Here is a 14,521-nt window from a genome sequence, read left to right as displayed (position 1 = left end):
AGAAAGTTCATCAGGATTGTGGATTTACAGGCAAACCGAATTGTATCTACCATTACAAGGCTTACTTTCTACAGAATCATAACAAATGTCATGTTTTCTTTCTAAAGACACCTGAACATTAATGTGAATGTTCGAACGTATACTGCACTCAAAATAGAGCTCCCAGGATAACAACATACAGTTTTGTGTATATCAGGCAGCTCCTTCTCATGTTTAGCTGTGTTCATCAATTTGAGTCATTCAGTAGTTCTTCCTTCGCCATTCTGTAGAGTATTCAAATGTGGCTTGAAGAATGTGCTTTCTTACCAGCGGAAACCATTAAGACTGACACCGTTTGTATTTGTGTTGTGGTTTGTCATATATTTGGTGCTTCATTCCAAAGCAGTTTGCCACAATAAAACGAAATTAAATTTTCAATTAATATATCATGGACATCAGGCAACAAGGGAGAGCAACACCCGGCCAAAATGAGAAGCTTATCAATAGATTATCCATGATACAAAAGTCACAAAATAAAGGTGAATAGAAGCAAATTAAACCAGATAATGTTACTATAGAAATAATCATGATCTCTAAAATAAGACATATTCTGCAGAGTAAGGTGGGACTACAGATGGACAATAAAACGAACTCAGGGCAGGATAGAATAGCAATAAATGATACAGTGCTTTATTTTCGAGGTTTTATGCAACTGCACAGCATTTTTTCATAAGGAGTGAAGATCCGTGAAGGTTCATGCCATCGCGATGCAGTAATCCAGCTCGTATGAGAAGAGTGCTTGGTTGGTTTAGATATTGGTCAGGTTGGAAACCGCAGTAGTGTTTTCAATCTATTCCTGATACCGAGGTGGTCTTCAACTACCCGAGGATTATGGGCCAGCTAACCAGAGATAAACAGTCTTGGAAGGTAAGCGTCTAATAAATGCCCAGGGTCTTGGGGCCAGAAGTGTTTCCAAACTATGGTCATGACTGTAAATTTTACCAATTAAACTAAAGGAAGTTGTGCCAAATGTTGTTTTCTTTCACTTCAATTTGTTTTAGCTTTAGGGTCAGCCTTGCAGCATGAGTGGGAGATGTTTGATCTCATGCATAGGGAAGAGGACTTGGGAGTTGCATCACCATGTCTAGACTGCCAACTGGGATGAAAAGCTGAATGGAGAGAGGGCAGATGGCATTTCTGGCCAAATATAGTTGTAAAGAGGTGGCCAAAATATGGTGTAAGACTAAAACCTGGTAAATCAGTACTCCAATTATATGTGGAAATTTGCATAGGGGAAGATCCAGTGGTTAAGTGGCCAACACTAAAGACACACCGAGGGCCAATTGAGTAAGCTTACACCATGCATGGATCCGATGTTCTCCCCCTTCACTAGTTTGATCACTCGCTGTCTTCGGCATACCTCAAGACTTCCAGCTGTTACCCTCTGATGATTTAAGCCAGCATCTGCATTTACACGTATAAAAAGAGAAACGTAAGGCTGAAGCTTGGAGCACTCCACATAGATGCCCTGTTGTCAAGGTTAGCCACTGGATCTAATTCGACCGGTGCTAAAGATCACCCTTCATCAGTAGCCCAGAGAAATCTTTATATCAAATCAATGATGACTGTTTCAGTACTGTGGCCTCCTCTGAATCTCAACTGGAACCCATTCACTAGATTAACTTTCTCATATTGTCGCTACAGTTGTTGTCATAGTGAATAAACACTGGTAGCATGTTCCAATGTGAGACTGCTACAAATTAAAATGTCTTGCAATCCAGGCATATCCGATTCAAAGTGGGAACCTTAACTATGTATTGGTTAGATGAGCAAAGTTTGCAAGACGGTGGGTGCCATATAAATCGATTGATTAGTGGACGGTGCATGTTGGCTTTATGAACAAGGCACAATTTACTACATTTAATTTGTTGGTAGTGGGTAAACAGTTTAGCCAGGGCAGGAGTAATCTAGTCCTGGTTGATGTGATGCTGTAAACGTCTGGCTGCGACTTTCTGTATCAGTTGAAGCTTCTGTATATAGCTGTCTTTGGGCGACCAAGATAAATAGCGTTGTGGTAGACAACTCTTGATTTTAAAAAGGCATTTACAATTATGTCATTATGAGGAACAATTAATGCATACAGGATCTTTTTCAGCATGTGAAGATGATAAAAACAGATGTTAATACCACCCTGATCTACTCTTGCAAATTTCTCTTGTGATTAATTTTTGCACCTAGATTTTTCATGCAGTTTAAGGGTGTTAGAGCATCTCCCAAAATTTGAGGCGTTAACTTGTGTCCACAGAATGGCATTTGCATTACATGCCAGCAGATTCTCCATTTTGTCTCGCATTGATGTTTTTTAAAGCACATTATATTGGTTTTCAAGATTAGAATGCATTTCAACCCATCATCGGTACGATTGTCCATATTTCACATTTACAATGATCAACTGTAGGATTGCAATGCAAGGAGAAAGGTACAATTGTCTGGCCAGAAAATAAAATCCCAGTAATATCAATAATGCTAATTCCATATCGGTTATGAACAGCAAGAGGATAAAGCCGCGATAATGAGTCCAACCAACTCCAATCAGGTCGAACAACCAATGTGTATCGTAACTATTAAGGACCTGTTCATGTGAATCCAAATACCTCCTGCTGTAGCCCCCTGGCTCGCCATGCGTAGCTATAGAATATATGAATATATAATGTAGCATGGGGATGCTCATGCAGTATTAACCTGTAGTTAGCATAAGGGGGGCAACAGTAATGGAGACTATATCATGCGAAGGGTGGCCAGCTCACTTCTTGCTATCATCCTCACTCTCCTTGGGGGAGAAGAACCCGCCCAAATTGTCCAGCTGAGGTCAATCCTGCAATTTGGCGCATCATGCCTGCGCATGTTCTGGTACTCAAAGGCCACCACACCCCTCACGCACTAGTGTCACTTTCTCACAATCAGACCATTTTAATAAATTGGAGCGCCAACGCTTGACCTTAGGGCCCTGAGGGTCTTTCCTTGAAATTGATATCTGACCAGTGCTAGATCAAGAAATCAAGTTAAGATAGATGTCGTTCTGGGCCTAGAGAAGAGTCCCAGTAGACCATACAGAGGCGTTTTATTTTGTCTCAGATTGATGATTCTATAAAGTGCATGTGTAGAAATGAATAACTAGATCAAGGGGAGATAAAGCACATTAGGTAAACCCATCATTAGGATATTATATCAGTCAAATTAGCAATGTTTTAGGGAACTTGGCAGTGCTGAGAGCATGGATTAATGAGGGGCCCTAGTGGCATCCCTGAATTGAAGGCCAGTCCAGATTCCGAACAGGAGGATTGTGTGATAAGGTGTCTTGGGGAAGATTACAGACATTTTTTAAGTTTTGGGGTGCAAAGAATAAATAATTCCTGTTTTTGATGACTTCAGCATTAGTGAGCAGAGTGCCACCCTTCATTTTCTAGCTAAAAGGCAGTCAGAGTGTTTCACTTGCAGGACAGCGGTCAGAGTGGGGAAGGAGAGAAAGAACAGAGTATCAATGTCCTAAAGAAGGTTAAAGGTCCCCAAGAGGACGAATTCTCTGAAGGAGGTTGTGTAAAGGGTGAAGTGGAAAGGGCACAGGGCTGAAGCTCGTGGTACACCAACAGAGTTGTATCAGTGGTCAGAGCCAAGAGCATTTAAATACAAAGAATGACTCGTTGAAATGAAAAAATGATAGCTCATGTTTTAACTGTGTGGCCAATGGTGTTTATAAACTTAATGAGACAACAAAGAGGAGGAGAATGGACGGGAGGTGTTTGTGGTGCGTGAAAGTGGTAGAAAGGTAGAGTCATGGCTGAGGGCAATTATGGTGAAATAAAGTTATATAAAGTCAAATAGTAATTGATTCCAAGGACGTGGTTTGGGACTACTTGTCGCAAGAGCACCAGGGGTCAGGGGGAGGACCTTAACACACCTGCAGCTTTTGCTCCCTATGAGGTGCTATATATCGCAGCTTTCAATCCGCGTGGACAAAACCGAGGCCAAGGACAGGCATGTCTTGCACCCATCATTGGCTGGAGGAGGCCGGACCGGGCCCCTCTCTTGGCTCGAGGTTTTTGGCCAACTATGGGGTTCTGCAATTAAAATATCCCTGGCAAAGCTTGGTGGCCACGTCTCCTAAAGTGGAGGACACACTCCATGTGCTGGAAAAAGTATAGACGGGACTTTGGGGTCACAGGAGAACTTGCTCAGGGATGCATCAACTCTATCACATCAGCAGGTACTGCTATAACCATGGCAAGCAACCCACTGGGCCCTCCTTCTTAATAACTGTGCACTCTTCAGCTAGGTGACAATACATTTATCCTAACTACCGGTGGAGGCCTTTTCTTATGCATAGGCAGTTGTAGCACTACTTAATAACCGTTTTTCCTGAGTACTTAAATATGGAGAGAATTTACACTTTGGCTGTGTGTGCACAGTGGCTAAATGCAAAGCCCACATCTCTGCCAAATGTGGCCAAACCGAGCAGTGGGGGCTCTTAATAAAGAGATTGAACAGGTGGAGAGCCGCTTATCAGCCACTATAGTTACAGCTCCAGAGGCTCTACCAAACACAGAGGGGCAGATTAACAATAAAGTGAGGCATCTGTAGAGATGCACCACTTTCCTTGCGCCACCACGCAAAATCCTTGCATGTGCCGTATTTCCAATATTATACATAAAGTGGGGAACCCAATATATCCTTGAGGGCTTGGGCAATGTAAATGATAAGGTAGGGGTTGCCTTCAAGGGATTTTTTTGGCCAAGATATTTCACAAGTTATTTACAGGAAATAAATCGTAGGCCCAAATACTTTAGGCCCAAGCTAAACAATAGCGAATCTCCATATAAATTTGCAGTAACTTTTTGATTTGAGTAAAGCACTAAACATTACATGAAAGAAAGCACAGAAACCGGTATATATAAAAAGATTTTTCTTTATAGTCGTATTTTAAAGAGGGTACTAGACTATATATAAACAATGCAACAAGAAGGAAAACAATACACATTAAAGACACCTTCACTGTAACATTGTGTATCGCTTTTCTTCTTTGTTAAAACTACATGCAAACAAATGATGGAAGAAAAGGCGTGGGTCGACATTTCGGTCTCTACCGTTTCAATACAGAGACCATCTTCAGGACTATACAAATATACAGAAGTTGACCCCTGATATCAGGTGGGGGCACCCGTATTCGAGAAAGACATTCAGATGTGCTTGAATAATTTTAGGTCGAATCTCAAAGATTTATCTTCAAAGGTCCCTTTGCTTGTTTAGTTCGGGTGATGTTTTAAAATTCTGAAATATTGTGTGCCTTTGGGTTCTTAATGGCCCAGCGCGGGAGCACGTATCTTTTCCGCTGTCTTGTTGTTTAACGTCAAAACGTTTTACGGTCGGGTCAAATAAGTTGAAAATCTTGTATGCAGCTAAGCGCTTCGTAAGTTCAGACGGCAACTATTTCCAGAGGCTCCAAGTCCTCTGTCGCGCTCTAAACACAGCTATAAAGTAGCGCCTTGGCAACATTATAATCCTCTGGAAATCGTTGCCGTCTGAACTTACGAAGCGCTTAGTGATGTGGTGGTGTCCCTGAGTGGTGCCCCTGAGTGATGTGGTGGTGCCCCTGAGTGATGGGGTGGTGTCCCTGAGTGATGTGGTGGTGTCCCCAGAGTGATGTGGTGGTGTCCCCGAGTGATGTGGTGGTGCCCCTGAGTGATGTGGCGGTGTCCCTGAGTGATGTGGTGGTGTCCCAGAGTGATGTGGTGGTGTCCCTGAGTGATGTGGTGGTGTTCCCGAGTAATGTGGTGGTGTCCCCGAGTGATGTGGTGGTGCCCCTGAGTGATGTGGTGGTGTCCCTGAGTGATGTGGTGGTGCCCCTGAGTAATGTGGTGGTGCCCCTGAGTAATGTGGTGGTGCCCCTGAGTGATGTGGCGGTGCCCCTGAGTGATGTGGTGGTGTCCCTGAGTGATGTGGTGGTGCTCCTGAGTGATGGAGGGTGGAGTTGGAGGGTGGAGTTGGAGTTGGAGGGTGGAGTTGGAGTTGGAGGGTGGAGTTGGAGTTGGAGGGTGGAGTTGGAGCTGGAGGGTGGAGTTAGAGTTGGAGGGTGGAGTTAGAGTTGGAGGGTGGATTTGGAGGGTGGAGTTGGAGGGTGGATTTGGAGGGTGGAGTTGGAGGATGGAGTTGGAGTTGGAGGGTGGAGTTGGAGTTGGAGGGTGGAGTTGGAGTTGGAGGGTGGAGTTGGAGGGTGGAGTTGGAGCTCGAGGGTGAAGTTAGAGTTGGAGGGTGGATTTGGAGGGTGGAGTTGGAGGGTGGATTTGGAGGGTGGAGTTGGAGGATAGAGTTGGAGTTGGAGGGTGGAGTTGGAAGGTGGCTTTGGAGTTGGAGGGTGGACTGGGAGGGTGGAGTTGGAGGGTGGAGATGGATTTGGAGGGTGGAGTTGGGGGGTGGAGTTGGAGGGTGGAGTTGGAGTTGGAGGGTGGAGTTGGAGGGTGGAGTTGGAGGGTGGAGTTGGAGGGTGGAGTCGGAGGGTAGAGTTGGAGGGTGGAGTTGGAGTTGGAGGGTGGAGTTGGAGGGTGGAGTCGGAAGGTGGAGTCGGAAGGTGGAGTCGGAGGGTGGAGTTGGAGGATGGAGTTGGAGGATGGAGTTGGAGGGTGGAGTTGGAGGGAGAGCAAGGAGTAACAGAAAGAGCGTGGGTGAGAGAGCGAGAAAGAGACGTAGAGAGAGGGGTAGGAGGAGTTGGAGGGTGGAGTTGGAGTTGGAGGGTAGAGTTGCAGGGTGGAGTTGGAGGTTGGAGTTGGAGGGTGGAGTTGGAGGTTGGAGTTGGAAGGTGGCTTTGGAGTTGGAGGGTGGAGTTGGAGGGTGGAGTTTGAGTTGGAGGTTGGAGTTGGAGGGTGGACTGGGAGGGTGGAGTTGGAGGGTGGAGATGGAGTTGGAGGGTGGAGTTGGGGGGTGGAGTTGGAGGGTGGAGTTGGAGGGTGGAGTTGGAGTTGGAGGGTGGAGTTGGAGGGTGGAGTCGGAGGGTAGAGTTGGAGGTTGGAGTTGGAAGGTGGAGTTGGAGGGTGGAGTTGAAGGGTGGAGTCGGAGGGTGGAGTTGGAGGGTGGAGTTGGAGGGAGAGCAAGGAGTAACAGAAAGAGCGTGGGTGAGAGAGCGAGAAAGAGACGTAGAGAGAGGGGTAGGAGGAGAAAAAAAAATAACACACGAGTGGTGCGCACGTTCCAAGTGAAAAAAATTGAGTTAAAAACAACTGGCGACTGCTTATATTTTTCAATATTTAGAATTGAACAGGAAAGTAGGTTAGCAAGAGGGATGTTACGGGGAGTGTGAGGGAGAGCGCAAGAATGAGAGAGAACTACAGGGGAGGAATGGAGATAAAGAGAGCAAGGAGTAACAGAAAGAGCGTGGGTGCGAGAGAGAGAAAGAGACGTGAGGAGAGGAGCTTTTAGTGAGGGGCAAAAGTCCCACTGGTGAGCTTTAGCTAATGGATGGGGAGTGTAGGGCTAAAAGAACAAGATAGCGGGGAGTGTATTCCTTTCAAGTCTGATGCGGGGGGGTAGGGGAGCGGCAGCCTTTGAAGTTTGAAGGGGTGCGGGGGAGCAAATAGTGAGACACATGCACTGGCAATAATTTGCATTCCAAAGCCCTCTGGCATCAAAGGAAGGGTGGGAGGGAACGAGCATATGGGGTGTGAGCGATAACAAAAATAAGAGGAAGAGCAGGAAGTGCGGACGAGCGGACGCTGGCGAAAGCAGTCCAGATGCCAGCTTCGCGCTTGAATGCCTCACATGCACTGGCCATAATCCGCATTCCAAAGCCCTCTTGTTAGGCTTTCCTGGAGCCCCTACATAATTTCTCGCAGAAGCAATGCGCAAGCACATTGGCTACAGCGAGACCTAAAAAAACACGAATTATGAGATGTTTTATTACACATTTTAAACATAATTATTTATGAACTAAAAGATATAGTACTCTGGGGAAGGAGGCGAGGAGAGACCAGTAGGAGGGTGTATTACATCAAGACTGGATTATGGAAATGTTCTGTATCTGGGCGCAAGTAAGGAAGTGCTGCACAGGCTACAGGTTGTACAGAACTCTGCTGCTAGATTGCTCTGTAAACTCCCCAACAGAACTGCCACCTCAGCTTTACTTCCTGACCGCCACTGGCTTCGGATTGACAATCGTGCCAAATACAAAGCATTGTGTTACATGCATAAGATCAACTCTGGTGAAGCACCTCAGTATTTAAAGGCCTTAGTACACCAATATTGCCCCCCCCCCCGACTTCTTCGATCCTATAACCAACACAAATTCCAAACTCCTAGGATCAGACGAGTCAAAATGGATGGACGCTCCTTCTCTTTTCTGGCTCCCTCACTCTGGAACTCTCTTTCCTATCATCTACGCACTGAAGAACATTATCCCAAATTTCGTAAAGACGTAAAAACATGGCTCTTTAATCAATAGTCCCCTCTTCTACTGCCTAGCTATTCCTTTCTTCTTTTTGCGTTTCCTAGCGCCGGGAAACCTTCGGGTAGCTGTTGCGCTGTACAAATGTAATAAATAAAATAAATAAAGGAGATGTAAGTCAAAGACAGGGCTAAAGGGGGTGCATGAGTATATCCAGCGAAAAATATCTCAAAAATAGAGAAAGCGGGAACAGAGCATGGTCCCTTAATAGGCTGGAGATGGTTCCAGTCCTTGGACCATTAGCACAGTGAGATCTCAACCTAGATCTGAACCTATTGGAATTTCCTGTTGCTCCAATAGGTAGGCCATAGGCAAACACAGTGGTAGCTTACGCCCCCATTTACTGACTAGAGCAGCTTGTGACTTGGCATTTTTAGGGACGAGGTGAGAGTTGGTGTTCTATCTGAAAATCCCGTCCCCGCTCTGATGGAGGGAGAGGGCCCCATTGGATTACCCTTTTCCGTTGTCTACATTAGATATTTGAACAGGAAGAAGACCAGGCTAAGTGATCACAAAGAAGGAAATCATACCCGCTGACTGCCAGACTGCCATACACCTTCGCAAAGTCTGTGCTCGTTGCAGCATATCTTTAAAAAAGTAGTCAACGAGACCCTTACTATCTTGAGAAATAGATTTGAGTTTGCCTGATAACCATACGTACTTGGATGAATCCATTTCTCAGTGGGGCAGTCAGAGTCCCTTGTTAACTAGCGGCAGGAAGATCTGGCCTGTATATATGGAACGAGGCAGAGGTGCCTACTTGGAGCGGAAGTGACAGAAACATGCACAGTTCCTTTGATGTACCATTAGCTTTGAAGAATGAGATATGATGATTGGTCTATTGGATAACATCTAAGGAAGAGACTCTTCTTAAATCACTGGAATTCTCAAATTGTGGTACTCAATGAATGCAAATGTAAGGTGAATGATCAGTGCAGTGCAAATTATTAGGATTGCATTGATGTAACACCACCATCACCCTCATCAGAATGTGCCTTTTCCTCTATAAAACAAGTCCTTCATGTGACCATGCTATCGCTGTTATCAACATAATGAAGAAACTTCTCCATCCATTGATCTGGCCCCACCAAATGCATAACAATAGCCTTCTGCTGGCCTCCCTATATGGTTTTATACCCCTCTGTATTGCATTATTTTAACTGTCAAGTCAATTGAAATTTTGCAAAAAGAAAGCAATAGTATCGCATACCCTGCAAATGGAAAAAGTTTCTTATTTAGTCATCATTTTTGTGGTATACAAATGCAACAATTATTATATACCTAGCACTGTTAGCTGGATATGCCCAGGGCTGGAAGATACATCTGGAGGGTTCATAATTGAAACATAGTATGTTCCTGTGTCCCGGGGTTGCATGTTGAAGATTGTAATGGTTGCATTATTTGGGTTTGTTGCACCCGTAACCCTGGTCGCAAAATTACCAACACCTGAGGAAGCCCCTGCATCCAAATAATACACCTGCAAAGCAAGATATGAAAGTTAGTTGAAAATGATTGTCAACTGCTTCACCCTTTTAAGAGCACAGTGAATAGTATGCCCACACTCGCTTTTACCCCACGTAAATTAATAAAAAAAAGAGAGACAATAGCAAGGCATCATGTTTATTTTTATTTATCCTGCATTTTATATAGTGATGCTGTACTCATCAGGTAGTGTTCGTGCCCCTTTACTAAATAACAACCATAGAGAAATTGACACTCTTTACAACGAACATTTGTAGAACAGCATTGGCAACGTGGGAAACCACAAGTGGAAAAGAGAGTTGAATGAATGTAAAAGGGTGAGGCCAATGAATAAATTTAGGTCTGTAGTGGACACTTGGATACCAAATCTTGTCTGCATAGCACAGAGATGTTTGAGTCTTTACCAAAACTAAAAAACGTCATCAAGAAGACACCAGGCGGCTTCAGGAAGAGCGTTCACAGTAGGGGGCTATGCCTATCAAAGATTGTGATGCATCCAGGTGGGAATTGAACGTTGACATTTCCAGCCTCAAATTACATTTAGTTCTGTGGAGTTTCTTGTGAGATCGACTGGGATGATGAAAGTTTTTTTTACATTTTTTTATTTTTATTTATTAAAGGTTTTGTAACATCGAAGAAACAGAAAATACGGCATATATTTATGCATTTCAAATAGGGATGGGGAAAGTTTGGAAGGATCTCGCTTCTGAATGTAGCTAGTCTTTGAGTGGTGATAACAAGGCTTTGCACTCTTTGGAAATTTAAGTTGTGCAATAACTGATACTTTCAAGAAATGTTCTGTTCAGTGGTGAGCGTTGCCCCACTGCACAAAAAGGAAAAATACAATGACAATAACATTTTGTTATTGTCATTTTAGTTTTCCTATTGCATGCAGTCAGCTGCCTGTGTGCAGTGTGGGGCTTGTGGGGCTGACCCGAGCAGGGGAGGAGTGGTTTGCACTCTCAAAGTGTGCATGAACTCTTTGGCCGGCCCTCTTCATGCGCACTTTACATGTTCCTACCAGGCTGCATTACAAAGTCTGGTGAGGAACATTCACAGGCTCCCTGTTCCAGTCTGAATGCCGATCCACGACGCTCAAACCAATCACAACGCTGCACTGCAGTGTTGTAATTGGCTCAGATGGAGCCTGTGTGCCAGTTGCTTCCTACTGCCGCTGAACTGCAGAAAGGAAGAAGGAAGAGGGGGCAGGGGAGGCGGCGGCCCCAAGGTAAGTAGTTTTATTTTGTTAATTAACCCCTCCTCCTGCCACCCCACTACACCTGTCCGGTAGCAACCGCTACTGGTTCTGTTACCATTTTAAATATACAGGCAACATGGACAAGAAGACATTTGAAATCCTTGCAAATGACACCCCATAACCCATGAGTTACAATGGAGTTAGGGCTAGATGTACAAAACCTTTCAGTGGTCAGAAACCTGGTGATTCGCTAACTTTGTAGGTTTACGACTGCTAAAAGGTTTTTGCCGGTGCACCAAACACATTTTTAGTTCTCTTTGGACCCCCCTTTGTGAATTTTTGCATATGTTTAAGGGGGAGCAGGTAATGGATCAGAGGACCACTACAAACTTTCAGTTAAACTTAAAAATAAAAATAAACGTTTTTTTTCTTAAAAACAGCCCCATTTCCTTTTAGAAAAATTGGCTGCTTTCAAAAAACCTAATTTATACACGGTGACAGACATGGTGGTCTGCTGACCATTGCAGGTCACTGTAGGAAAGTAGGATCTGCTTTCATGGTTACTCCCACTTTTTGTTGGTGCCATTCTGATTTCTGACTAGTCTGACTGGGATCCTGCTAATCAGGACCCCAGTCACTGTGCTTCCTCCCTAAATTAAACCATGGTGAGTACTGAGGTATCCCCCAGATTGGATAGCCGCATACCCTTGTAAGTCTCTAGTATATGGTACTAAGGTTTCCCAGGGCATAGGTACAACAGGGGTCCCCCATGAGGTGAAGCATGTATTATGCCAACCATGGGGGACCACTCACATTGTGACTACAGGCCTGCCATAAATGTTCTTATATCTGAGGTCACTACCCTTTAAACCCATAAGCCACCCCTAAAACCGGCCTTTCAATCCTGAAGGCAGGATGCCTGGTTATGTGTGAGGGTGCCCCTGCATGAGCAGGACACCCCTACAAACCCCAAAGTCAATTCTCCAGGTGTAAGTGTATCAGCCATTATGATACATATAGTAGCAATACTTCATTACACAATAGCTAACTATAAACTGGCTGTAACGAACCCTGGCATGCTTGGTATCAAACAGGTTGAAATCATACCTCAACACTGTAAATGGTGTTGGAGGTAATATTCCATTTACTGTGTGGCTCCTCCAGGAAGTCCCCGTGCTCCTGGTACCAGTCTTCCAGAGTCTGACAGCAACCCAGGGCTGCTGCCGACCACAGACATGATTCTGCCCTCCTTCCCTGCTGCTGAGACAAGCTCAAGCAGGAGAAGGTAGAACAAAAGGTTTCCTGTCACAGGGAGGTGTGACCACCTCCAAGACAGGAATAAGTGTATTGGGCTCGGGTGGGGGTGCTTGCCAGGGCCATCAGACTGCCTTGAAGGGCACATTTGGTGCCCTCCTTGCATACTCCAATTGGTACAAGTTCAGGGAGCCTTTGGCTCCCGCTCTTGCGCAAACCTTGACAAAGGACATGGGAGTACCCTCCCCTCTGTCGAGTCTCTCCTCTGGGAGGGACCCCTGAATCTTCCCAACCCTTTCCTTAGGGTACCGTCATTGATCGAACACAAAGTGTCACATTTTCTCTCATCGCATTTCATTTCAATAGTATTTTACTTTGTGAGCGCCAAAAATCTTTGTTTATCTGTGTTTATCCATTTACACCGATGTGGTCTATTTCTCCTTTGGTAGATTTGTATTGGTGTTTATAAGGCTCACACTGAAATCCTGAAGCCTCTTACATATGTTCCATTTACAAACAACAGTTTAAATTTCCCTAGCAACACAGCCACAGTTGTATTCATGCCTGCTGTAAACTACTGAGTGAAATGTACCCACGGTCTACTTTCTAAAAATGTACTTTTGAGGGCCAACAATGTCTCAGTCAGATGTGCTTTTCTTATTTTTGGACTGGAGAAAATACGCACGAAAATGCTGATCTGGCTTGACAAATCTGTCTTTCCATTAAAAGATGACATTTAGGTATTAATTGCTTTATAATATGACAACGTTCATAAACATTTATAGAAATTTCAACCTTCTGACAAAACTCTGAATAATCTTATGCTACAGTAGCCTTTCTGCTGAACCGCACCCACTTCTGAGCTTTATTTTTTTCACTTAGAAGAGGTTATTACATTTCCTGTTTTGTGTAACATTTGTTTTGATTCCCGGCCACATGCCTGGCTTTTTAAGCCTGCCTGGCCTGTACCCATTGGAGCATGACCAAGACTGATTTGCATAAGGCTAGTTTATGTCAATAGTGGCCGTGAAACAACGGACAATCTCACCCGCTGGTGCAACACCAGCGGCTGAGATAAATTCAGGCATTTCTTCTATTACTTTGTTATTTGTTACAGTAGACACCCTGAGAGTGATGCATAAGACAGATGTGAGACCCCTGTTCACTGTGTAACAGGACGCTAGCTGAGGAGGCCTAAGTAGGTCGAAACTGGTCTGGGGTGCTTGTGTTGCCCTACAGTGTGGACCTGGCCTATCATTTCAGGCTGTACTTTTCCTGTTGGAGCAGGACCAAGACTGATTTTCATTGGCTGGTCTCGGGCTAGAGTGTCAGTCAGTCAGTCAAAGCACGCTTTAATCGATTTTAAAAAAACATAAAAAGCACATACAGTACATGTACATTAAAATCACATTACATATTTTATACAAAAGCAGGGCAAGCCAGTATTTAACTATACTACATCGTGCCTGGCACATAGAAAAAACTGTTTTAAAAAGATACCTTATTTACAATAAAATGTTCAGTGGTACACGTTTATTCCTAATACGAAAGGCTTCTGCTAGGAAACTGGCAACACTAAAAGTAATGTAAATATTGCCCAACATCTGGAGGTAGATTAATGCAGGTCTCGCTTGAATGAAGCCCGCCTCCCTCAGCACAGGTAACAGATGTTTTTTCCTAGCGGCAGTATTAAACCCACAAAACATCGTAATATGCATGGTATCTTGCTCTGAAAAATTATCACATTCGCAAGGGGGGGCATCTTCTGAATGGTCCCAAGATGGATAACAACCCAAGGAAAATTGAATCAAATTAAACCTAAATCTCGCTAATAAAAATCTATGAAGGGGTCTTGTGACAAAATTCAGGTATGGTTCCAGGGTGGGGGTAGTGATTAACATAGAGTGTGCTCTTACAGATGGTTTCATTATTTCCTTCTCCTCTCTGTTAAGGCGGACCATCTCTATAAAATGGACCTTGATCCACTTTACATCCTCTCTCCTGATATTACAAGGAGATAAAAAAAGTTCTGGTCTACCTAAGGCTGAAAATGTGTTTTTTAAGTACTTCAGCCAAGGTATTTTCATGGCATGGTCCAAAGAAGTGACGTCCTCCAGAAT

General features: G+C 44.3%; 1 protein-coding gene across 1 annotated transcript in view; it reads right to left on the bottom strand.

Moving 5' to 3' along the window:
- Positions 1–14,521, bottom strand: part of VSIG1 (V-set and immunoglobulin domain containing 1) — a 130,581-nt gene that overhangs the window by 50,095 nt on the left and 65,965 nt on the right. Inside the window, exon 3 of the mRNA XM_078688778.1 lies at positions 9,749–9,944. Coding sequence (XP_078544904.1) covers positions 9,749–9,944 — 196 coding nt within the window. The remainder of the gene's footprint in view (positions 1–9,748; positions 9,945–14,521) is intronic.

This window comes from Lissotriton helveticus, chromosome 4_1 (genome assembly GCF_964261635.1).
Source record: "Lissotriton helveticus chromosome 4_1, aLisHel1.1, whole genome shotgun sequence".
In the NCBI taxonomy this organism is placed as follows: Eukaryota; Metazoa; Chordata; class Amphibia; order Caudata; family Salamandridae; genus Lissotriton; species Lissotriton helveticus.
Note: the sequence above shows the minus strand (reverse complement) of the source record. Positions and strands in the feature narration are given on the sequence as shown.